Source organism: Drosophila grimshawi, unplaced genomic scaffold (assembly GCF_018153295.1).
Source record: "Drosophila grimshawi isolate 15287-2541.00 unplaced genomic scaffold, ASM1815329v1 contig_848, whole genome shotgun sequence".
Classification (NCBI taxonomy): domain Eukaryota; kingdom Metazoa; phylum Arthropoda; class Insecta; order Diptera; family Drosophilidae; genus Drosophila; species Drosophila grimshawi.
Genome location: NW_025063692.1, coordinates 12,654,970 through 12,681,990, shown reverse-complemented (window position 1 = coordinate 12,681,990; position 27,021 = coordinate 12,654,970). Strand labels below are relative to the sequence as shown.

General features: G+C 39.9%; 2 protein-coding genes and 1 long non-coding RNA gene across 3 annotated transcripts; 1 reads left to right on the top strand and 2 right to left on the bottom strand.

Moving 5' to 3' along the window:
- Positions 1 to 13,369: 13,369 nt before the first annotated feature.
- LOC116805619 lies at positions 13,370 to 13,976 on the top strand. The gene is made up of 3 exons (XR_004365292.1): positions 13,370 to 13,545; positions 13,604 to 13,771; positions 13,822 to 13,976. It is a non-coding gene; the product is annotated as an uncharacterized LOC116805619 (long non-coding RNA).
- A 1,615-nt stretch (positions 13,977 to 15,591) lies between these two features.
- On the bottom strand, positions 15,592 to 19,613 carry LOC6565767 (RILP-like protein homolog). Its single transcript, XM_001992631.3, has 4 exons — positions 18,579 to 19,613; positions 18,026 to 18,486; positions 16,833 to 16,928; positions 15,592 to 16,735 (listed from the first exon to the last, which is right to left on the bottom strand). Exons 1-4 carry the CDS (start codon positions 19,191 to 19,193, stop codon positions 16,615 to 16,617), a joined length of 1,293 nt encoding a protein of 430 aa, XP_001992667.1. The 5' UTR covers positions 19,194 to 19,613; the 3' UTR covers positions 15,592 to 16,614.
- A 2,457-nt stretch (positions 19,614 to 22,070) lies between these two features.
- LOC6565765 (homeobox protein 2) lies at positions 22,071 to 26,298 on the bottom strand. The gene is made up of 4 exons (XM_032738611.2): positions 26,207 to 26,298; positions 24,123 to 24,549; positions 22,769 to 23,492; positions 22,071 to 22,639 (listed from the first exon to the last, which is right to left on the bottom strand). Exons 2-4 carry the CDS (start codon positions 24,519 to 24,521, stop codon positions 22,071 to 22,073), a joined length of 1,692 nt encoding a protein of 563 aa, XP_032594502.1. The 5' UTR covers positions 24,522 to 24,549; positions 26,207 to 26,298.
- Between the last annotated feature and the right edge of the window lie 723 nt (positions 26,299 to 27,021).

Here is a 27,021-nt window from a genome sequence, read left to right as displayed (position 1 = left end):
TATATTTCTTTAATTAAGTTTTATATCAGCTTCACGTCAGCTGGCATTAAGGCCAAAAGGTAAGGTATTACTGTTGGCCCCTTGCCGGTTGTTTTGGGCGACGGCAGTGGCGCCACCTGCTGGGCGTTTACTGCGTTTTATTTGAATTGAAATATGTATGGTATATGGGCGGCTGGGGCGCCTAAGAGCAGAGCTCATTTTGTGCGACAAGTTTGGCCGGTAAATCGATCCGGCAGCCAGCCTAAGCAGCCATAAAGTAAGAGCCAACAAAAGGGCCGGTTAAAGCCGTGCTGCGACGCCCTGATAGAAGCGCTACGGGAACGGGTTTTGGGGCAGCACTCTGCGGCACCAAAGTAAGTTTGTTCTTTTTCTTTTTTTTTTTGTTTTTTATTTTATTTTTTTTTATTTTTGGGTTGTCCTTTTTTTTTATTTTTTGTGCTTGAAGTGTCACTTTGGATTGTGTACGCCGGTGACACGTGGCAACTTAAATTGAAATGCCGCCGGTATTGCTGTACATGTCTTTTAGGCTCGACATCGGTACGGGGCACCGTGGACAGCGTTCCACCTCAGGCGACACTTAGTGGCACTGAGAAATGTCACCTGCTAATATCGAATGTACATACAACTGCAGTCGAAAGGATTTGCTATTTTGCTGTCGCATGCATTTCAACGAGCAGTCGGCAACAGAGTCATAAATTTGCCTAAATGCTGATTACACCTGGCAAAAAGAAAACGGGTGCAAGGAAATATGCAGCAGAATGAGATTTTGGGCGCCAGCAGCTGCCATTTGCTGCTTGCACAACATTTGACATGTGTGTGTTTATATATATGTGTGTGTGTGTGTGTGTGTGTGTGTGTGTGTGTGTGTGTGTGTGTGTGTGTGTGTGTGTGTGTGTGTGTGCGAGGCTGTTTATTGATTTGCAATGCTTTCGTTTTCATGGCATGCCCTGCCATTCATATGCAAATGCCAAATCGGCGTGGGCGTGAGCGTGGGCGTGGACGCGAACGTTGTCATATTGTGCCAAGCATATTGCCGAATAACCAAAGAACTGGCAGCATCGCAATCATAAAGAGACACAGAGCCAGAGCCAAAAGAGCCCAAGCAGCAAACAAATTCAATAAGTTGCAAAGACGCAGTGCCGCAAAATTGCTTGCATCGAGACTAGTTGCCAAGTCAGTTAGTCATTTAGTCAGTCAGTCAGTCAGTCATTCAATCAGTCAGTCAGTCAGTCAGTCAGTCAGTCAGTCAGTCATTCAGCCAACTAGCCAATTGGCCAATTAGACAGCGCCCAAAGGGCTGACAATGCCAAAACGATGACACACATTAAAGCCAAGCCAAATGCAAATGGATGTATGTGATGTAGCAGGCACACACACACACACACATACACAAATGGCTCTGCATATGCAATATTTATGGCACTACAACTACAACAAATAAATTACAAAATGCACATAAAATCGCATGCACTCTAAATTCAAAATCTGGCCCAAAACTTGTTCCTGTCTGAATCAGAATGAGTCTTTACATCCCAGCCAACTTCATAACTGGCCTTCAACTCTGAGTTTTACACATTTTGTATTACCAACAAATATATTTTCTGCTTAACATAATTTTGTATATATATTTCATTTAATATCATTCTGAGCTAACTATTAATAAAGGCACAATTTAAAGACCAAGAAGTCTCTGCCTTGTGGCATTACTTGCTATTACTTGCTCGAAATGTATCGATATTCGAGAGACGGAGGCAGCTATCGATAAAATGAGCCAACTTGATCGGCGCTTGCTATACGAGAATCTATATTCAAATTTTTGTTTAACTCTTATCGTCTCTGAGATCCGCGTGTTCATGCAAACATACTCGGCTGTTTATGCTGATCAAGAATATATATATACCTTAGGGGTCGGAGATGCTTCTGCCTGCACAGAATCATTGTATCCTTTTTTCAGGGTATATAAATTTCAATTATTTATGATTAAATCCGAAAGTAAATAAAATACCATGTCATGCATGAATAATATATATTATAATAATATAATAATATTTGATAATATTTTATTTTTGCTATGCTGACCTTTCCTAACCAAACCCTTTTTTCTCGACGTATTCAAATTGCATTTCTGATGACACTCTGCACTATTCTACCGTAAAACAACACCGAACATACATACATACATCATACATCATACATTCATACACCTTTGGCAACTATATTAAACGCATGATAGAGCAGTAATTGCCAGCTAGGCAAGTGGGTGACACATCAGGTTCATGCCACAAAATTGATGCGGCAACAAACGAATGCGGCATTGATTGATGGATCAATCGATCATTTAATTGGGGCGCCAGCCAAAGTTCAGACACCAGAGCTGTAAGTGAATTACAATTGCCATGCACACATTGTCGGGCTGACCTCGGTGATGGAAACTGTCCAAGGATGTTATCCCTGTTTGACCTTACTAAATTGAAAAGCGACGTGTGCGTTGAGGCAGCTCCATGTTGATTTTTATACCACTGTAGGTATTTTAATTTTGTCATGAAGTCATGTCATGTATTGCATTGAAACCGACGTCTCCAATCGCATATATATATATATATATACTGGATCAGCTTCACTTCACATCCAGTCGAATTTGGTCTTATATTCGCAATACTCACTCAGTTTTAAAGTCATCTTGAAGAAACTGAGTTTATATCGCACTTTTTTCTTCGTTCACTGAGGATGTCGGAGGCAACCATAGGAATAATTGGTCGAAAAAATTGTTAATATTTGGAAATATCTGAGTAACAATAAATTTAATACGACTGAAAAATTTGTTAATAATAATTTTCGGAAATATCTTGGTAAAAATGCTGTAATACGAGCACTACTTTATATAGTTGCCATAAGAACAATTGGAATAAAGAATGAATTTTAAGTTGTGGGGTCGAAGTAGGCTCACAAGTCACCGCAATACAAGATTTCGAGTTCCAGGCTTAATATTAAATATGAAAATATATAATTACGACCAAAATTCCCATAGAATTATAAGCAAGTCCTCAACTCCGATATTTTTTTTAGCTTATGTCAATTTAATTTTATGTGTTAACTTCAACAAAATTGTCTATAAATTCATATTTTCTTACTTTAAAAGGTTCAAATGAGCTCTCTAGAAGTTAGCTAAACATTTTTGTATAATATGTTTGAGTTCATTATATATCAAGCAGAAGACTTTGTGAATTTGTATCGATATTTGCGAAACACGAAAGTTATCAATAAAATAAAATAAACCAAATCTTGTGTGTCAAATTAGAAGAATCTAGCGCGAAAACACATTTATTTCATAAAAAGGTGACTGGGATTTGAGTCAGCCAGTGGAATGTTGAAGCAATTGCAATTGTCTAGCAAGTTTCGTGCCAGGCCAGCTGGAATCAGGTCTGCAACTGAGGCAGGGCATTTGCCAAATGTCGATGCCAAAAAAGAACGAAAATTCCACAAATGGAAGAGGTGGAAAGGCGGAAGGGGGGAGTGCTGGCGTCGCAAATGTGTTGCATACGCATAGGCGCCGCAACGCAACTTTCGCAATTGCTCGAGAAGCTCCTTGTAGGCCATTTATCACTGCGACCCGTTGCACTTACTGGCCATAGCACTGACTGTGCTATGGTCCTTGTACCCTTACATCATAATGCATTTACTAAGCAAAAAAGAATAAAACCAACCATCTAATAAAAGTTTTTTTTTTTTTGGTAATGAGCAGCAGTTTCCCCCAAATGGCATTCGCAACCCTTTTGTCAACTTTAGTTTTTTATACATTTTACTTTGCTTTTCTTCTATTTTATTAAAGCTATACAAAAACACACACACACACACCGGGCAGCGCTTGGCTATATGGCATATTTCTTGTAGGTGTGGCAGCGTGTGTGTGTGTGGAACGGGCTGGTTGGTTGGTTGGTTGGTTGGCTGGCTGGCTGGCTGGCTGGCTGGAGGAGCGCATGCATGGCAGGAGACCACGCTTAACGGCTTGTTGGCCACTTTACGCCGTTCTACTCACGAGAACGCTAAAAAGGCAGACGGCAAAAATCGTGCAGCAAACAACAACAAATTCTGCACACATACATAATACAGTATAAATACATATATATATATATATGCTTGGCAGGCACTCAAAAAAAAAAAAAGGATAAATAAATATAATTACACCAAAAAAAAAGAGTGAATTCTGCGGCACGGCAACGAAAAATCAAAGCGCATTAATGTGAGGTAAAATGCTGGGGCTATTTTTTGTACTTATTTGCACTTGTTGTTTTAAATGGCATGCAAGGCGTGCCATTAAAAATATATTTATATGTGATTGCAATGCGCCACCGACTCGCCAAGTGCACTACAACACTATTAAGGCAGCAGGAACAGCAACAACAACAACAGCTGCAACTGCAACTGCAACAGCAACAGCAACAGCAACAGCAGCAGCAACCACATGAAGAGCGCACAGTGCGTATACGGAATACGGTTGTGTACTCTGTTGTATGAGCAATTTATATGCAATTAGAAGACTGGGGGGGGAGATCTGCATACTCAAATTTAAATGAGCAGCTAGCCAATGTCGACCACGTTTATAGTGCATTATTTCTGATTTGTCGGAAATCAGTGCAATCAAAATCACATCAACCACACTCGCTGGGACCTTGGTGCAACTAATAATAATATAATATCATATATCATATTCAATGCAAACATAATGACTCAATTGTGAATGTGAATGTTCTGATCACAAATCGAGTATGCCACTATATGTTTGTATGTTGTGTAATTTGTACGCTTTTCTTCGATGTTTCTCAACTGATATTTGTACAGATAATCAATACTAAATCATGCTATATACATTCTTCAATACATAGATATATATCTATAAAATTTGGATTTTTATTGATATCGGAATTTGATTTATATTGCGAAATGGAAAACGAGGAACATTTCTTATGCCGGAAGCATCTCCGACTTCCTTCTTTTACTGAGTTTCAATGGGTTCAGGGTATACAAAATAAATACTTGTCAGTTGGCTTATATCTATTTAAAGCTATAAATTAAAAAAAACGATTGAGTATTCCTAAAAAAGCTATATGGATATAATAGTCTGAAATTGATGATGTTTTAACGTCAGCAAATGCCTAAGTTCCTCCAAATTCTATAAGATGACAATGCCAATTAACTGGGAATTAGAAATCCGTGCATTTCACTCACTCATCTCTAAGCAGAACTCGTTTGCATTCAGTCAGAATACATCAATCGATTTCATGCACAGCCTTAGCTGTTGCCACTCAATCATTTCAACAGTCAGGCAGCAAATTGCGTAAGATTTCAGCAAGCAAATAAAGAAAAAACTGGTATCCGAAGCACCTTTGGATTGCAGCAGACAACTAGCAGATGATTTATCCCATGCTGTCACCACTACCACCCTCCGCCCACCACCCTCTCGTCAGCTCGCCTCCTCCTGTCGCATTTGGTGCTATTACATCTTTATCATGGGCATGCAGAGATTGAGCAACTGTCATGGCCGAGATCAAGCCAGCCAGACCGCAATCCTCATAGCATAAGACCATGTCGTCATCGTCATCATCATCATGACCACCGCCGCCCCACAGCTGTTTTGCCGGATGTCGGCAAAAGCTTTGGCCATATGTTTTGTTTTTGCTTTATGATGCAAAAGCACTTCCAGCGCATCCAGCGCCTGGATATTGGCACGTGACAAACGGTTTTGTTATTGGAACGACACCCGAAAGCTATAGAAGCAACCGCGCAGTATTGCAGCAAAGCTCACAGTGGCTGCACGGCCCAGCCCAGGCTGGCGCTTCAAGCGCCTTCAAGGGGAAAGGTGGGAATGCCGGGGATGGCGGGGATGGAGGGGATGGAGGGTTGGAGAGCATAAGAAGCCGTTGGCAAGCAGCTCGTAAAAACAGAACAAAACAAGTTAAGCTTTAACACTTTTTTGCCGTTAAGCTATCCCATAAAATTATGAATACACATCGCTTAATGCTTGATGTCGTTTCAAGCACCCCATAAAAGAAAAGAACAAACTAGAGAAGAAAAGAAAAAGAGAAGAAAAGAAAAGAAAAGAAAAGAAAAGGAAGAATTCATCGAAATTAAGTTTAATTAAGCTCGAAAATTTGCATAAGTCGGGCGGAAAAACCGAGTCCATAAAAACAAGCATTTTGAATAGGGTATAAGGAAAATGTTTGCTTTTTATGTGGATTATTTACTATGTTTAGTCAAAATTTCAAATGTGAGTCTGTCAAAAGTGAAACCATATTTTTTATTATTAGTTTGATTATTTCTAATTAGTTTAATCATTTGTTTTCTCTGCTTCTCTAGATAACTTTTTAAATTATTTTTGAAAGCGTTGAATATTGGCTATGATTATTAATTTTACACAAAAAGTTACTTTTAGTTGTGTTACTATTTGTTTTTGTTTATTTATATCTTTCAGTTTGAAAACGATTATTCTTTTTTTAATCGCTGAAGCATGAAAATAACTTTGTGGCTGTTTCAATCATAAAGTAATCTTTTGCCTTTCTTGCCAAGCCAAGCTGACCGATGCCTTTCCCGCATTTAAATTACTATGCAGACCGCTGTCTCTGCCACTTCAGCATTCAGTCGTCATGGCGACGGACCGACAGACAGCGCGGGGTGTTTGCCGTTAAGGACCCGTTGAAGCAGCCAAAACAGTTGACACTTTTGCACGAGGCGCTAAGCGGTCGACGAAATCCGCTTAAATGCCACTTCCGCTTGGCGAATGCCAGCTGAAAAGAGCTGAAAATAACCGACTACGCAATACTCTGTTACCAGTTGAAGAAAAACCTTCCCCTCTTTTGAATTTAGCTAGTAATAATTGAATTTAAATCTTCTTCAATGATATTATAATATATACCCAGAATTATAATAATTATAATATTTCTAAAATCCGAAGATTTTGAAAAAACTCAGTTAAATCATTTATAATTCTCACGTTGTTTCTATATGCGTTCAGATAATGTTTACATTCATTTTACTTATATAAATAAGCATTCGAATTTTAAGATTTCATATATATTAACATATTAGATGGTTTTCAAATTCATAGTATTGTATTTAAATCTAACAATTATCAGGCGCTTAGAGTAAATTTATCTTTTACTTGTTCAGAATTTACTTGTTTTTGAATTTGAGAAAAAATAAAAATAAGTATTTAGCACAACTAATTATTATATCATATTATATAAATATATATTTCTTAATCATATTTCTATTAATTTATCTAAAGCGGAACAATTTTTAGTTATTTCGAGAAATAATTAGAATTTCGATGCTGAGTGTTTTTGCTCAGAATATATATGCAATTTTTTGCTATATTCCAACTCCAGATCAATATCTGGAAGATATGTACGAGCAAAGCATATTCAAATTTACAGTTGCAACTAGCACAGGTCGATATACCAGATTTGTATTGAGTGCTTGAATGCATCCGTTGAATGTGTGTGTTGACGTCTTATCGATTTAAGAACATTGTGCACAGCTAATACGCACTTCTTGCTACCTCTGGCAATAGAGTATGAAAATGTGCTGGAGTATTTTTGTGTGGTTTTAGCTGGCTATTCAAAGCAATTGCCCAACACCACCGACCGACCGGGGGAGGTTGCCAGTGCAGCCGCAGGGGAACACGCTAGGCAATGACATTTAAATGGGAGACCGTTGCACACAGCTCTGCGATTCTAGCAGTCACACAGCAAGTAAGTATTTGTCACACACACACACACACACAGACACACACACACACACACACATGTAAATGATTACGTAGTTGAGAACCGCTTAAACTTACACATCTTTTGTTTGGCTTGCATTTACCGCCCCCGGGACTCAACTGCAATGCAGTTGCAATATTTTCATTGCCGAGCACTGTCCAAATATATTCTGCAGCACTGTTGACCGGATTTCAATTGCTTAGCCCTAGCTGCTTGTGGCACGGTTGCCACCCGTGTGAGTGTCGCATTAAAGCTTTAATATCAACACTTGAAAGACGACAATGTGTGTGTGTGTGTGTGTGTATGTGTGTGTGCCCTCGTTGTCCTTACGGCATGCCACTTGGTCGCTTTTGAAATTTTCTGTCTTGTTTGTTTTTTTTTTTTTTGTTGGCCATGTTAGTTGGGTGCTGCACAGTCCCAGTTCTGGGAATATGGCTGCCCCGAAACGATTATAAGAAAGAAAAAAAGTCGAATAATTTGAAAGGCTTGCCCTAAATCGATAATACCCAAACTAAGGCGCTTCTTTTTTTGTATTAATATATTCTGTTATTAAGAAGTATATATAAATAAAATGTCTGCTAATTTTAGAACTGAACTGTTACCAGTCTTGAAAGGGCACCTTAATGATTAGTCACATCAATGATTAGTCAAGAATCGGCTGTTAATACTGATATCAGTGTATTCCACAGTCGGTTCTATTTCACTCTCTCTCTCTCTCTCTCTCTCTCTCTCTCTCTCTCTCTCTCTCTCTCTCTCTCTCTCTCTCTCTCTCTCTCTCTCTCTCTCTCTCTCTCTCTCTCTCTCTGTCTGTCTGTCTGTCTGCCTATAATCAACTGCTGTGTGATTCATTTGGCCGGCATTGCCCGCCCGTCCACGTACTTTATGCTAATCAGCGTCTCTTTGCTTATTCAAGCGCGTAACATTGGATTTCAGGTTTGGCTGGATGCGATGCATGCAGCGCAGAAGCCGCTACACGAGTAGTTTTCACTTTGTGGTGTAAGTTTTGGTTATTCAGCATGGCTCCGTTATGCTCCTATTGTTCTCGCTTGTTGTGGCAGCAACGGCAAATACAACAAACAAAAAAATACAACAGTAGCAGCAAAAGCAAACATAATGCAGAATAACAACAGAAACAACAACAACAAAAACAGCAGCAGCAGCAACAACAATAAACCAGACTTTTCTCAGAAGCGGCAAGTGCAAGTGCAAGTGTATACCAAATACATACATAAGTCTAAGTCTCTCTGTGTGTGTGTGTGTGTGTGTTTGTGTCTGTGTGTGTATCTGTGTGTCTGTCTGCAGTGGCGGATCCCAGTCGGGCTGACAGCTGTGTCGCTTTATGCCCCATTATGTTCGCCTGGCAAAATTGGAGCATTTATTGTACCAACAAAAAACGCATTAAATGCGAGACGGACAAAACGAGCGAATCAAATTTTTCAGCGTTCTTCGCTTTTCTTTTCTTTTCTTTTATTTTCCTCTTTCGTTTCCCTCTCTTGCTGCCTGACAAAGATACCCAAACATTGAGAGACAATCGACTATTGGCTACCCTGTAACTTGTTCCATTTGCATATTAAGCATAATTAATGTAAGAAAAATTGCTGTAAAATAAATTCTTTTTTATCAGCCTAAAATATCTGTTGCAACAACAGATGAGTACAACAAAATATTAAAAATGATTCAGAAAGAAAGCAAAACTAAGATTTATATTACAAGTACACATTTAATTAGTTAAAATCAACATTGTTTTATTTTGTCTATTTTTTTACATTTATTTTTTCGTAAATCTCGATAAATGAGTGCTTATTTAGTGCAATGCAACACCCTACGTATATTTGTAGTAAAAGCACACAGAGTATAAGAAGAACAGCATATGCTGACATGCTGTAAGCGTAGCGCATGCACAGCCAAATAAAGAAGGGAAGCCAAAAGCTCAGCGAGTTCAGCAACCAATGCGCTGGCAAAAAGCTTAACCGCTCTCGCAGTCCCAGTGGCAATCGCAACTATTGCCATTCTTGTTTAACACTCTGCACTTGCTGTACACACTCTGTCTGATACGTATGTATGTAGATATGTATGTATTTGTGTATGTATAATAAGATTACAATCGGTATATAAGATATCGTGGTATTGTCTTGGCTTATGTACACACCGCTGTAATCGTGTGTGCGAGAGAGAGACAGAGAGCGAATGAAAGATTGATGATGTGAGCGAAAATACTATTTAGGTCGTCGCTATGCTGGAGCTTTCTGTTCGCCTATTGACGCATCTAGGGCAAGTTCCTAGAATGTTTATTCCAATAAGCCACCATGGCCATTGCAACATCGCGAAAATGACAAAAATTGATGCCAGGCGAAATTCATAGAATTCACCCGAACTTATTAGGCGCCCAGAAACGATTAGCACAATAATGCACACAATCGTCGGCCGACGAACTTATCGCCGTCGGCGGCGGCGGCCTCCAACATGTTTGTGGCGGCGCCGGCATTTGTCGCATTTAAATATCGCGTCATGCGCGTCGCAAATTCATCAGGCGGCCAGAGAAGAAAGAAAACAGGCCAGGATGCCCAATCACATATGACCGCGGGCTCCACATATGTACATACACACATACATACAAATGTATGTACGGCCACACACACACACACACATATAGTCACATGCAATCAAACGGTTTTAACACTTTCGTTTTCTTGTTCCAACCAAACGCTGGCCGCTAAATAGGCGCACAGCAGCCAACAGCAGCGCGTTGCCAAGCGACAAAACTCCGCCCCTCCCCCCACCACCCACACCAGCGATGAAACGGCTATATACAAACACATAATTACACACACACACACACACATGCAAAGCACACAATGGAATTATGCAGACAGAGATGCCAACAGTCATAATGTCAGAGAGAGAGAGAGAGTGTGATAAAGAGAGAGAGAGAGAGAGAGAGAGGAGAGAGAGATGGCGCAAGAGAGCGCCACTCAAACTGAATGAGAGCGCATACATTTGTCTCACTCTTAACTCAAATATGTGCACGCACACACATATACATACATACACACACACTTATATGCATACATATAAATGTGTCTGTCTCGCATGCTTCGCACACAAAAGCTTTGGAAGCGAGCTTTTTACTTTACATATAGCTTTAGTTGCCAATTTATGTATTTACATTAAATATGTTCTTGCAGTCGTCATCGAAAATGGCAATGTGTTTGCATAAAAAACAGTTTTTGTGCACAGGCGCACAGTGTGCGAAAACGGCAACAGCAAACACAAACTCAGAAGTTTTTTTTAATGTACATTTATCTTTTTTTTTCTTTCGGTTGCTTATCGTAATGTGCATTCGCCATCACGCTCTTACACACGCAGCCGTACATACACATCTGTGTGTGTGTATGTGTGTGTGTGTATTGCTTATAGCTTTTGTGTTTGTTGCTTTAGCTGCAAAACCCGCTGATGACTGTTTCAGTCAGCAACGTACAACAATATACGTATATGTGTGTGTGTGCTTTTGTGCCCTGCTGTTGGAGTTGCAAGTTTCTTTGGGAATCAGCAGCAGCAGCAGCATCTGCTTCAGTTGCTTTCTGTGCGCCTGTTCAAAAATCGACTGACTGAAGGCCCCTGAAATCGTGCATGCACGCGATAGATGACGAACATCGATCAGAGTCAGAGCCGAACGAGAAACAACTTGGTTGCTGCCACTGCTGCAATGCGCATGGCGTGAAATGCACGCGTTGCAAACTCATTAAATGCGATTTTCTAATTAGTGCCACCAAGGGGCACAGCGCAACACACAAAGCAGCCGCCCAGTCTCAGCACCAACCGCCTCGCTGTGAAAGCCACCACTTTACTGCCTTGTGCCTAGCCACGCAAGCCAAGCCAATTAGTGAAAAATGTTGCTTTCCCAGCCCCATCCACCCCGTAATCGCATTGGCCACCCTCACTTCATTAGCTGCACCCATTTCGACCTACGCTTTTTGCAGAGCATCTTCTTCTATCCTATTACGCCGGCATCGTCTTAATTAAAAAGCTGACAAACTTCCCCAACACCATTCAGCAGAGAATTTTTAATTGCTTAATTGGAATTGCATAGCATAAATTGTAAGCGTCGTGTCGAAGACGCCTCTTGTGTGTGTGTGTGTGTGTGTGTGTGTCCTGGGAGCGTCCTTCTACGCCCAGTCATTGGTGGGCATTGGCCAGGCCCTTATCGCCAGCTCGCTTGCTCTCGCTTCCATTCTGCTCGCACGCCGGCTGGCGCCTGTTGCCGGCTCTCGATTCAGCGACAGCAGCCGGGCTCTGAAGACGCTTAGCAAGCGCACACCACGCCTAGATACGCCTCAAACTCAGCCAGGGTATCAGGCGAGCAGCATGCGACAGCCAGTGCTAGACTGCGACCAGGATAATGGGCAAGGATACGCGGTCTTTGCCCAGCTGGATGCTGCGATTGCTCTCGACGTGTGCAGCTCTCTCTCTCTCTCTCTCTCTCTCTTTCTGTCTCTCTCTATCTCTCATTCTCCAGCTTTATCTTTTTCGCTCTCTATGTGTCTCCCTCTTTTGCGTGTCCTTGCTCAGCTGCAGCTTTAAAGCTCAGGTGTATCCGACTAAGCCAGGAATATTATTTACAAAAGCACGCAAAAGCTTACAAAATTACACTAAAAATGATTTTTGAATATTTACGTTGACGTTCCTTCAACTGAAAGCCATTTAACATCACAATTTCTAATAATAATTCAAATTAAGCACGATTCCACACAAAGCAAAGTTTCTATTTTCTCTGAACCGATTACCAATAAGTAATATCAACTGATACCAGCTGCCGGGTGGGTGTAGCCAAGAAATCCTTGATCCTTGATGGAGGTCCCCAGTCATCTACCTTTCAAGTTTAGTGGCGGCAGATAAAGGCTTTTACCGTTTTTGTTACTGGCGATATACCTTTACTAGCAAGCAAACTTTTCTATCTTTAAAATTGAGGGAGATATGCGGTTTTTTATCGATTAACAATTTCCTGTGGCGACTATGGATTCTTGAGTGGGCGTGGCCATATATTTTTTTTCATCCATATTTAAAGGCGGTTAACGGTACTTTACTTTCCAAATTTGAAGGCTTCTGCAACTGAGGAAGATTAAGCTGTTGCCGATTTACAGAGGGGGCTGGGCCGCTGGGGGCGGCGGAGGTGGGCGTGACATCTCTGAAGAACATCGCCAACAACCTACCAACAAAATTTCGTGACGGTAGCCTTCAAATTGTGGGAATTATGTGACTTTATCGATCTGCAATTATCGATTTTTATCGATTTCCCAAACTCCTAGTGGACGTAGCACCCTAATTTTGAAAACTTCGTTATCAGAGTAAAATTATGCCAAATGTGAAAGGCAGAAGGAAGCATCTATGACCCCATCGAGCATATTCTTGACCAAGATCAACAATCGAATCGAATATAAATAAAAAATGGGAAAATCAAAGTCAACAAATTTGAACTGTCAACCAAAAATTGGCATCTAAATTAGATAAATCCGGTATAAAAGGCTGCCTTTTAAAACAATCGTTAATTTTTTAGAATTTATTTCAAATGTTATTTTCGTGTAAGTGGAATATTTAAATATTTAAATAAATCACCGAGTGAGATGGACAACAGTGCATGATTGCATTCAATTCCCACAATAATGTGGCAGATTCGGGGCAGGCTCTACAGCACATCAAGAACGCATCGCCAGCTCAGCTGGAATCAATCAGAGATAATACAAGAGCTGCAGGAGTTGGAGCAGCAGCTGGATGACAATTCACAGTTGAGTAAACACAACTAAGTTAAGTAGAGTACTCTATCTATGTGGCATCAACAACAGGACCTCGAAGTGACCATTCCACAATGGGTGGCCTAGCTTGAAGCACATTTATTCCCTTAGATTGATGAAATCCAGACAAATGTGTTCAATGCCCACCAAATTGAAAACGTTCAATGAGAATGCACAGGAACTAAATGTCTCCGATCAATTATCCTACACGACGAACGGGTAAAGTATATATATTTATATAATATACATTATATACACATGCAGTTTAGAACAGCATCAAAAGTCCATCGAAAGTCGAACTCTATCCAAATAAGTTTGTGAAATACCCGAGTCCTTACAAGTGTGGTTTATCTGAAAATTTAAATGAAGGCAGTATCAAATTTCGCTTCAAGCAATGTTGAAAATCGGTTCAGTTTTTGACAAAGTTATAGCTTTTTTAAGATACAATAAATCTTGACTCAATAATATTTAATACTCAACAATGTTTGGTAAAACTCCCGACGAATCTGGCCTATTTAACTGTATCTTTTGCATTGGCAGACAGAAAGAAGATATATACCATTAATTGTTCAGTTAACAGGTTTTTCTCAGGCAATTCGAATGACAAACAATATTTTGATTTTCGTTTTATTTTTGTGTATTTTTTTATTTATTTTTATTTTTTTGTTTTGCCACAACTTTTATTTACTGTATATTTATTGTATAATTTATGTTATTTAAATATTTTGCGTTATTTGATTAGTAATTTAATTATATGTATAATATGTATATGTGTATATAAATTTAATTAACATTAATTCATTTAATATACTTATACAATTCATGCCTTTTTCTGCGTTGACATCGAAATTGAAATCTTTAAATTCCCAACATTAAAATCATACTGAAAATGTCAAAAAACGCATTTGGTTTTCAGTCACTGGTCGCATTTAAAATTCATGTAATTATCGATTTTAGTCATAATTTGCCAATTTCGGAGACAATGGATTAATATTTTTTATATGTATATAAATAAATAGCTTTAATACTTCATACAAATACTCGAGTGTCTTCAATCCATCCAGCTGCAGTTTGCAAGTTCCACTTATCTCATTAAACGGCTGTATAAATTTTGTTTCGTCATTTCTTATTTTGTGTATAAAATTTCAGTTAACCATTTTGGTAGTCGTATTATAGAATTAAAGCGTTTCATGAGGGGATGGGATGATCTTGGATCAATGGCAAACGCTGAATACCGCTTAGTCTTTGGCACATTTCCCGTTCAAAACCAAAAAAACCAAAAAACCAAAACCATGGTTTTTGCCAAATGTTCTCGCTCACAATCAATCAACTGATATGTTGTACTACGTTGTATTATGCATTGACTCGATTCGATCGATTCGAGATGTAGAATTATGTGAATTTGAAAATATGACAGCGAAGCTAGAAAGAATACAGCGCACAGATTGTACAGATTAGCAGCCATAAGCAGGAATCGTTGCATATCAAACCCAAGATGCAACCTGTTCCGGGTTGAGGATGTTACTGAGGAGGTTATTTAAATAGTAGTTCAACTGCAGCAAATGCTAATTTTTGTGCGAACACGCAAAAAACGCTAAAACGGTTAAGCTACATATATAATTAATAATTGGTACATAGTTTCATTAAATTGGTAACAACGTGTCAAATTTTTTGTCTTTTTGTTTTCTTTTCATTTTAATATCTGATTAAAACTTGCGGCTAAAACAATTCTTATGATTTTTGTTTTTTTTTTTTACGGTAATAATTTTCTCACTTTTTTTTTGTTTTTGTTAATATTTTAAGTTTGTTCTCTGATTTAATATATAATTAATTGATCAACAATCAGCTACAATTCAACGATGGCTAATTGTTAATTAAGTTTGTTTTAATTACTTTTTATTTTGATCGCATTTAATAACCAATCTTTTTGTTTTGGCTTTTGTGTCTCTTTTAATATAAGGCCGCTTGGGGCAACTGCTATAAAATGGGTCAATTTGCTAAAAAACAAAAACGAAAAATAAAGAAAATAATAAAACGAGATTGCTACAAGCTAGAGCGAGATAGAGATACAGTATGTGTATGTGAGGGAAAGAGCAAGAGAATATAACTTTTGTTTATATTTTGATAGTTTTTTGTTAGTATTTTTCTCACGTTTTTTTTTTGTTTTCTTTTGTTTTTAATTATTAGCTTGGAATGCTTTCGTAACTAGATTAAGAGGCTATTAAGGATTTCGGCTAAGATTTGTCGCTAAATGGCAAAATTAGACACTACAACTTGTGTTTTTATTTATTGTAATTTAAGATAGTTTAGTTTAAGTTAATTGGCTACCAAAGTCACTTCGAATAGAACAAAGTCCAAAATATACACAACTTTGGATGAAATATGTGTGTCGCAAATATTGTTTAAGTATATGTAATTGGCATTTAAAAACTTTCTACAATTTCTGGGTATATGTTATGTATATATATATATATATCTATTCATTATGGTTTCTAATCGGTTAAATGTATCCGCAACTCACTCACTTTCCTACAGACTTTGCATACATTTTGTTCTTTGGAACATTGCATATGTATAGGGTATGTAAATATGTCTATGTGGGTAGATAAGTAGCTAGGTAAATGTAAATGTAAATATGTATATGTATATGTATGGATATATATGTATGTATGTGATTCGGTTTCGAATGGAATCCGTATCCCGTTTGCCTATAGTTCCTTGCATTTGGTCATATTTTAGTTTAGTTAGTAAACATAAAAATGGGCATCAAAAAAAATATATATGTGTGAAGCAAATAATAATAATAAATAAATTAAATTATTAAACAATTACGTAAAAAAGAAATAACAACTTATGATTATGAGAGCACAGCAATCAAATATGTTAATTATGTACAGTAAATAAGAAAATGGTAAATACTTAACGAGCATATAAAACATAGCAAAGAACAGACAGGGACTAAAAATAAATAAACAAAAAAAAGAAACGAAAAATAATACATAATCAAAATCAAACCACAATTTAAAATTTGAATGCACTTGACGCTTAGGCTAAAAAGGCATTTACTTCGGCTCGGTGCCGCTGCCGGGCGTGGCCGAGAGCGCCATCTTCGAGAGCGTCGCCAAGGAACGTTTCGGGAATGTGTTGCTGCCATCCGATTGATCCGAGAACAGCTTACGGAAGCTGCAATCACAAAATAAATCAAAGTCAATGATGCAGTTGTTAACGCAAGTTGCATTCAAATTGCAATCTATATTGAAAGTTCTTCAACAACACTCACAACTTGCGTATGCCGGACTCGGAGCTCTTCTTCCAGGGCGCATCGTCTGGCTCATACGGCAACGGTCCCTGCACGGGCGCATCGTGTCCAGGTGGCCTGGACATTGGAGAGAATACTTTTGATTACATTGGCATTGCTTTAGGACACATGCAAATCATTAGCCCGGCATTTTAGCTTTTTAACTTATTTATATAATAATATATTTTTGGTCTATTCTCTCGCTGGCTTCAACTGTCAAGTGTTTCTTTTTATTTGTTGTCGGGACTCGTCTTCGAATGAGATACACAATTCAGTTGGAGCCAGCAAAAAGACATATTTAAATCATAACAATAGTTCACCAAACAAGGTGCTCAAAGGTCGTAGCCGAATTTGAATTTGAGTTGTAAGATTTTACTTAAAATTCAAAGGAACAACAAGTTTGCAAATAATTAAATCGACAAAAGAGACAAACAACAAATGAGAACGCTCGACTAACAATCGACAATCGCTGTGAATGATATATACAAGTATACAAATATGATATATATACATTATAACTTCGGCTGGTACACAAATATTTGACTACCTGTATATATATATAAATTGACTAACAAAAAAACTATTGAAGACTACATACTCCTGCGGACGAAAGTCCAGAAGCTAATAACTATCGATCAATTATTCCTATGGGGAGTAGCTATATGATATTGTAGTCCATAGTTCCCAGATACATACAGCTCTTATAAAGATTATATGATATAGTGGTCCGATTCCAATCGATTCTTACATATGAACTGTCTGTCATTATAATTGTGAATGTTTTCAGATGCATCCAGATAGCTTATATAATTAAAGAAGACTAGGATGGATATAGACAACGACATCCGTACGCACAGACGGACATGGCTTTATAGAGTCTGCTATTGATGCTTAACAAGAATATAACTATGTATATGTATCTATATCTATATCTATCTCTCTTTCTCTATCTCTCCCTCTCTATCTCTATCTCTATTGTCTCTTTCAATTATTGAGCGCTCTGAAAGGATCTAACAGTTTTCGATGCATTGCAAATTATAATTCTAATTTTTGGACATTTGAGCTATGTTTATGTGTGTGCCTGTGTGCGTGTGTGTGTCTGTGTGTGTGTGTGTGTCTGTGTGCATGTGTGTGTCTGTGTGCATGTGTGTGTCTGTGTGTGTGTGTATACGCACGATTCGCCTGCAACATCATCATCGACATCAGCCTCAACACCATCGTCGGCCTCGTTGTCATCATCATCATCGTCGTCGTCGCTGTCATCGGAGCTGGATATTTGACGCGTTCGTTTGGCACTTGGTGCCGGCTTCAGCTCGGCCAGCTGCTCGTTGAGGCTGTCAATGGTGGTGAGCAGCTCGTCACGCTCGCTGATCAGCTCCTTGAGCTCGCGGGTGGTATAGCGCGGTCGATTTGGATCGTTTTGATCGTCATCGTAGGACTGCACCAGATCCTCGTTCTCCTTTTCGGCGAGGCCCAAACGCTTGCGCAGCTGATTAATCTCACGACACTGGTCCTGCAGCTGGGCCAAAAAATCGGCACGCTCCTCGCACAGCGTCTTCACCTGTGTCTGCATCAGTTTATGCCGCCGACGCGTGTCTCGCTCCGATGCCTTCAATCGTTCCGCCTGAATGTTGACCTAAGCAACAAAAAAAAAACAAAAACATTTCAAATTTAAATTCAAATTCAAATGCAACTTCATAAATATCAATAATCAAGTTGAGGACCCACATGCTCCAGCTCGCTGTACTTGTCCTGGAGTTCGCGTTCACGCTGCTTCAGCTCGTCGCGCTGCTTGTAGATCTGCTCCTTGAGCCGCTGCAACACCTGTGTGTCGCTGAGTGCGCTATGCAGCTCATTGTTCGTCATGCTGATGATGCTCTCGGTTAGGCTGGCACCCAAACCGGAACTTTGTGCGGATGATGATTGCAGATCTTGGGTCTGCTTCACCAGTCGCTTGTTCTCGTCCTGCAACGAGGAGACCAAATCGACAAGCTCATTTGTCTCGCTCCGCCACTGCTCCTCAATCAGTTCCAATTCCTTTTCAAAGCGTCGCCGAAACTCAGCCTTCTCCAGCTTCTCGCTCTCCAGCTGGGCAATTTTCTCACGCAATTCCTGAATTGTTGTGTTCTCACGCTCGTTCTTCGTGGCCAGCGCCTCGAGCAGCTCCAGCGTATTAATTATCTTTGGCATTAGGCCGCTTACCGCATCGGTGCCATAGCGATCCATAATCCGTTCATATTCCTTGCCAATATCCGATGCCAGATCGTAGACATCGACAACGCCGATGTCATCGATGGCGTCCAAGACCATTTCGCCCATTTCATTGATGTGGAAGCCGGGCATCAACTTGTCCGCTTACCAGCTGCCGTTGCAATTATATCCAAAACAACAACAGCAACAATATGTGGGGCAACCACAGTCGCTGCTTCACTTTGTGGTACTATATAAATATACACGCACACCCACACACACACGCGCACACACAGTTGGGATTTGTTGGATTGAAATCGCGCATTCACTTTTTATTTGTTGGCCACAACAAATTTTGCACAGATGTCAGCAGCATGGAATAAAATATGTGCAAAATATGCAACGAGCACAAAATTGACCTGGCTGCTTTTTTGTTTTACAGATCTTTCGATGACTGCATACTCGCTGGATGAGTAATAAATAACGTAAAAAAAAAAACGAATTTGCAAATCACCCCCGCCACCGTTCGAAGCGTTTCCAGCTGTCCAGCAGAGAGCTATCTATATATACATACATATATGCAAAACGAGCGTTGTTCGCTCTCTCTTTCTCGCTCGCTCTCGCTCTACACATGCGCGCAGCGTTGCTTCTTGGCGGCCGTCATAGAGACATACGGTGTGCCCTTAAACGATTATTTAAATAGAATTGCTATGCTAAGCACCCGTTTCGTGACACGAGTCACTGTTATCGATGACTTCCGCATCACAAATAAACAACTTTCAATTTGAATTATCTGCCAACACTTTACTGTTGAAATTGGAGCAGCCGGCTTTGACGTACTCATCAAAAACAAATTTCAAATAGGACCAAATAAATTCATTGGATTTGATTAATTTATTTTCTTTACAAAATATTTTTTTTCTTATTTTTTCATTGTAAATTATGTTTACATCTAGGCAATATTTGTACACATATGTTACTTGACACGAGTCACTGTTATCGATAACTACAGAATCAGAAGGGGGCAACCTTCAATTTGCGTTAGGGCATTTATCTGTTATCTGGCAACGCTGTGCTGTTGACATTACGCGCCTAAATTTAAACAACGGGCTTTGGCACACTCATAGAAAGAAAAACAACAATTTCAAACAGAATAACTAAATAAATTCACTGGATTTTATTAATTTGTTTTCTTTACAAAAATTGTACAAATATTTTTTTTTTTTTTTTTTTTTTGTAAATTATGGTTGCATTTAGGCAATATTTTTACACATATGTTGTTGAATATTTAATTACTAGAAGTATGCAAATGCATAACTAAATAGCACATTTTCTTTATATTTTGTGTTTTTATGCTATACTAAAGAATAGAGTTATGCAGCGGCGACTAGCAAATTGTTCTCCAAATCTCTCTCTATCTATCTATCTCTCGTCTTACGTTCTGTACACAGTAATAAATGGGGATTTTGTTTATTTATTTTTGTTTTTTTTTTTTGTTTTTTGTTTTTGTTTTTTAAGTACAATAAAATTAGCTACAGTTCTTTGGAGGGTTTTGGGACTGGGGGCTTTGCATTTAAATAGCACATATGTTTGTATGTATATAAAAAGAAATACACAAGTCGTATGTACATATATATAAAAAAAAATACACAAGTTGCGCTTTATGCATAACAATTGAAATTGTTTCTCTCTTTCTAAACACCTTTTCTTAGTTTTCTTTTGTTTTTTAAGGACTAGATTAGGAACCATATTTGTACAGTTTTCGTTATTTGTTTGTTTGTTTGTTTGTTTTGTTTTTTCTACATGACAACTTATTATGTTATGTTATTTAAGGTAAAATGTACAGTGACAAATGAAAATAGTTTTTGGGCCTTTCGTTGCACTTTCTTTTTTTTGGTTAACAGCATTAAAACTTAATCATTAGTTGTCAGTATATATATATATATATATTCTAAATAAAAATAAAAATAAAAAGTTAAAACAAAACACATAAATAATTAATAATAGCAGGCGGGGTTTTAAGCAATAAGTTAATGCTTAAAATTAAATTTTGGCAAGCATTTCATCAGATGGCAAATAAAATTTGATTTAGATAAACAAAAAAAAAATCTAACATAAAAATTCTAAAAAACAAAAAAAATATTTCTTTGTTTTTTTGTTGTTGTTTGGTTTTGGTTTTTGTTTTGGCACACAAAATTAGGCATAAATAAATAATTGTATTAAACATAATAGGTAATTGTAATAATAATTGTATATATTAGTTGGTACTCTTATGGTTATCATAAAGATGGCAAGATTAAATGGAAACAAAACTTAAACCTACGACAAAAAAAAAAGAAAAATATATCTTGACTATCTAATAGGTCTTACAGACTACGCGTTTAGCTGTTGCTGTTGTTGCTGCTGCTGCTGTTGCTGCTGCTGTTGCTGTTGCTGTGCGAGTTGCAGGAGCAGCGCTGAGGCAGCTGCCGCTGGCAGCACTGAAATGTGGCGCTTGGCGCGCTTCGCTGACGTCGGTGATGGCGACGCCGTTTGCGACGATGGCGGTGACAAGCCACCCACAACGCCCACATCCTTGACCAAGGCATCCTGTGAGTCATACTCCTCCCCCATCTCCACACCCGGCAGCGTTAATTCCGCTATGCTGGCATTATCCCGATGCACATCCATCACATCCTCATCCTCCTCCTCTTCCTCATCATCATCATCATCATCATCGTCAACATCCTCCTCCTCCTCGTCATCCTCCTCATCAGCATCAGCATCAGCATCAACATCATCATCATCATCGTCAATGTCAACGATGGATATAATGTCGCTGCTACTGCTGATGTTGCTATCGTTGTTGATGTTGTTATTGTTGTTGTTATTGTTGTTGCTGTCGACGCTTTCATATTCATCGACAAGATCGACAGCATCGTCATTGATTGCGCTGCCATCGATATCCGCATCGGGTTCAAGATCGGGATCAGGGTCGGGATCGGGATCGGGATCGGGATCATCAGCGTCACCGCCATCGTTCGCTTCGGACTAGCTGCTGCTCGACTGCGTTTGCAATGCATTCACTGTCGCTGTGCTGGCGCCACCAGCTGCCACGCCTACAGCGGCCAAGCCGCCGCTGCCCGGAAAATGGCAGAGGCATGCCGGATTTGGATAGTGGCCGGGATGCGAGTTCAGCTTCTTGGTCAGCGTCTTCCAATACTCGATCTGTGCATTCAGCAGCTCAATCTTCCGCTGACGCTCCTCCAATGCCAGCGACAAAATGTACTCATTGTGCTGGCCATGTGGACTGTTGTTGCTCAGATTGTTTAGGATGCTGCTGCTGTTGTTGTTGTTGTTATTGTTGCTGTTGCTGTTGTTGTTGTTGTTGGCGTTGTTGTTGCTGTTGCTGGCGTTCGTGTTGTGAATGCTTGCCACACCGAGACCATTGTAGCCATTAAAAGTGTCGCCAGCAATGCTTAAGCAGCTGCTGCTCGGCTGAAGTTGCAAGTGCGGTTTCTCGCGACCATTCAGCAACAGTTGCACGCCGCCCGCATTGTTGTTGTTGTTGTTGTTGTTGCTGCTGCTGTTGTTGTTGTTGTTGGAGCTATTTGTGATGGCTGCCGCGGCTGCTGCTGCTGCTGCTGCTGCAACCGTTGCCGCCGCTGCTGTTGTTGCTGCTGCCCCAGCATCTACTGCTGCCGTCGTCGCTGTGGATGTGGTTGCGGATGTGGATGCATTATGAGCACGTGCCATGCGTGGCAGCTGCAACCGCGAACTGTCCAAAAGGCTCGTTGTCGCACTGATGGACGCCTGCAGCGAGTGCGACGACGGATGTTGCACGGCGGACAATCCCAAACCGTTAAGCAGCAAATGCTGTTGCATTTGCTCCGGCGTCAGTTGTCCATTGCTGTTGTTGCTGCTGCAGCTGCTGTTGTTGTTGTTGTTGTTATTGTAGCTATTGTTGTTGTTATTGTTCTTGTTGTGGCTGTTGTTGTTGTTGTTGCCGTTGCAGCTGCTGCTGTTCGCTGAGCCATTTTGCAGCGTCTTGCTGATGCTGGCGAAGGCGCCAACTCGTATATTGCCCACATTGGATATCATTATTTTTGCTTTTGGGGCGCCACCGGACAAATTGCTGCCCGTCGATGAGATGGACGTCTTTGTGGAGCAGACACTGTTGTTGTTATTATTATTGTTGTTATTGTTGCTGCTGTTGTTGTTATTATTGTTGTTATTGGCGCTGATTAGGGAGCCGGTGGCAGCGTATTGCTGCTGCAACTGGCGCAGATCAGCGGCAAAGAGCACCTCATCATCCTCCTCCTCGAGACAGACCTCCGGCGCCTTGGGTATGGGGCAATCGTCATCGTCATCCTCATCCATGCAATCCATGCCGTTCTCCGTCTGCTCGTTGTCGCTAATTGTCTCTGATTTGATCATTATAACTTCCGTATCCATGCCCTCATACATTGGCAGCTATTCCAACAAATAGAAATGACCAAAAAAAGTAATGAAACAACAGCAAAAGCAAAACAAAACAATTTAAGTCAAGTTTCGCTTAAATTCAGCTAATCGAACCACTTTCAGTCAACAACTAATTTCATGTAAATTTCAAGCTATTTTTCAAGTTTTGCATCTCATTCTACAGAGAAGGAAACAAACATCTCCGATCCCATAAAGTATATATATATATATATATATATATATATATTCTATTCCTTAAGATTACAAATTTAAAAAGGAAATCTTTGAAAACATTTCTCGTGAGAGTGTTGACATTATTTTTCTCTTGTCAACTGTATATTTAATATTATTATTATTATTATTATTATTATTATTGGGATAGCTGCACTGCGACCTATTCGATCTCTTGTGACCCCGTCTGAGCCTATGGCTGCGTCATCAACCCCAGTTCCCGTGGGAATGTGAGAATCTTTGTTGGATTGAGGGCTTCTATGTCTTTAAAGCTCATAGCACGCATCCCTGGGATGCTGCATGATCTTCTGGTTAAGGCGACACACTCTGCTAGGATGTGCATTGAGGGTTCTTGCTCGCTATATATATATATATATATATATGTATATATTATAATTTGAATATATTTACCTTTGAATCCTCGTAGTCTTCGGCCAAATGGCGACCATTGGCTGTCGCTTGGCTGCCAGCGCCTTCCGGTGACATTTGCTCGGCAATATATTGGGCGACCGACTCCTGTTGGGAGAGCGTGTTGAGCAGATCCATGAAGGAGCGATTGCCCTTATCCTCGCCGCACAGATCCTTCTTGAGCAGCAGCTTCATGTTCTTGTAGAGCTGTCGCAGCTGCTTGGCGCTGCGCTGATGATAGACCTTCGAGTTGAACTCCTTGGCTATCTGCAGCCAGACCTCGTCCTTTTTGCGATTGGACTCGGCGTCGGTGCGCTTGTTCTCAATCACATCCTTGTACTGGGCCGCATAGCCGAGCACCATGTTCCGCTCCCGCTGCGTATACCGGGGAGTCTTTTCCATTTTCAGCCGTTTGCAAGACGTCTTGAAGCTATAAAATTGAATTGAAGAATCGAAAATGTATTGATATATTTTCGAAATATATATAACTAAGATCTATGTTCAATAATATTGCAAATATAAAATCCATTTCAATGACTGTTTCTGTTAAATAGTGCAGAAATTGCACAGCGATTCCCAATTCATGCCTCAAATGTTGAACCATTTTGCATTTAAATACGCCTAGAAATCTAATAAATATTTCTTATTCTTTACTTTATATATGTAGAATTTTAAATTTTAGCTTACATTTTATTAAATTAAATTATTTGCATTATTTGTGTAATAAATAAATATTTACAACTTTCAACCGACTTCGATTGGGGTAACAAAATTAAAGATCATAACACACAGTATACGTGAAGGCATCTTAAGTCAAAAAGAACTGAGTTTATTAACTTTTTAGATAAAAAAAAAACCAGATCAAATATAATGTGCTGCTTTGATTTGAGAAATGTTCTCGTTTTCGAATGATTAAGGGGCAGAGAAGAGCGTGCTTCCAAATTGTCAAATAAATATATAATATATAATTTGAAAAACGCTTTTATAGGATGTCAATTGGCATTCAATTCCGTCGATTAAGAAGCAAAACTTTTGAAAAGCTTTCAGCTGACTTGGTAATTGGACGATTTCCAACGAATATTCTTTGGGGATTGCCAACACCGTTAGACTGCTCCAATAATATGTTATTACCCCCCACTGATGGGGTTTGTATGTATGTAAGCCACGCTGTCTAAATATCGGCGAGAGTGGGAAAAGTTAGCCTAAGCCAAAGGCTTGTCTCCTCACCCAGCTGTTGGGCACAACATACTTTAATTAATAAAACAGAAACAAAAACAAGCTAATGAAAACGGTAAAGATATTGACAACAACAACAACAACAAGAGTAAACGCTTAACTCTTTCACACTCGCACACAAAATGACGACTCGCCAATTATTGATAACGCGATATATACACACACACACACACAACAAACACACATACGTGCACAAGCCACTGAGAGTGAAGAGAAAGACACACACACAAACACACACACACAGGGCCAGGCCATATGCGTGCTTGGATGTGTATGTTTGTGTATGTGGCTGTGTGTGTGTGTGTGTGATAAGCTGCCGACGCAGTTAACGGCCAGGCCAAGCAGCAGCAGCTAGCTCCGAGCTACGTTTGGGAAAGCGCCATCGACTCTTCCTTTTGCTTTTGACTTGTATTTATAGGCGTTAAAGCTTTTTATCGATTTGAGCAGTTTTGCAATAATACAATATGATTTGTATGATTGAGTGTCGGGGCGAGTTAAAATGACAAACTTTGAGCTTCAATCGAAGCTTTCAGCTCGCCCAAAAGCTGAGTGACGCGTCACTGTTGCGCGCTTGAGCGCAGCTTTCAAAGCTCACCTGACAAACTAAGTGTAAGCATGTAAATATAAATATACACACAAATGGATGTGTGTGTGTGTATAACACAGAGACTAAAACAATAATGTAAAGCAACTTTATATCTAATCTCGCATTGGAGATTAGCGTGACACACACACACACACACACACACACACAAACACACAAACACACACACATAACACTCACAAATGAAAGCAGCAATCAAAGAGAGAGTGTAAGCGGGGGAAAGAGCGCGCTTATTCAATGTACTCACGTTTTGAGGCCGCGCCAAAGCCGGCGAAAAAAAAAAGAAGAGAAAAGAGAAAAGAAAAGAACACGCACACAACCGAACGACCGAGCGACGAAGCTTGCAAAACGAGCACAAAAACGGCATCAACCGACTGTGCTTGGGTGGGTTGGCTCTCGACTGGGATGGTAGATTGGGTGGTTTGTTTTTTTTTTTTGTGTTTTTCTTTTTTTTTTTCTTTTTTTTTTTTGGTGCAACAACGGGACGACGACGACGACAACTTCGCGACGAAGCACAAAGCTTGACTGAATTCGAGCAAATAATGGCTGGCGCTCAGAAGTACCGTTGGACAACAGCAACAGCAGCAACAGCAGCAACAACAACAAGAAGCGACGGCAACGTCAGCGACGGGCAAACAAAAATAGGAATACCGCGCAGGGCAACAAGCAACAACTCAAAAACTGCGCCAGCCACGAAACTACCCCCCGTTCTCCCTTCACGGCCCCTCACCACCCCTCCATTCCCAGCCAGCGTCACGGCAGCATAGTATAGTATAGAACTCACACACACACACACACACACACAACTACACTGCTGGGGCTGTGACTGAATGAGTCCGTCTGTTTGCGCTGGCAAAAGTCTGCGTGTGTGTGTGTTTGTGTGTGTGTGTGTGTGCATGAAACGTAATTAAAGCTTAAAACCGAGTTTACAACAACAACAACAACAACAACAACCCTGCAACGAAACGCAGCGAAGGCGACGACGAGCGCGCATGTGTGAGCGGGAGAGCAAAGCATTGTAGGCTATGTGTGAGTGAGAGAGAATCAAAAATGCGGCGAATT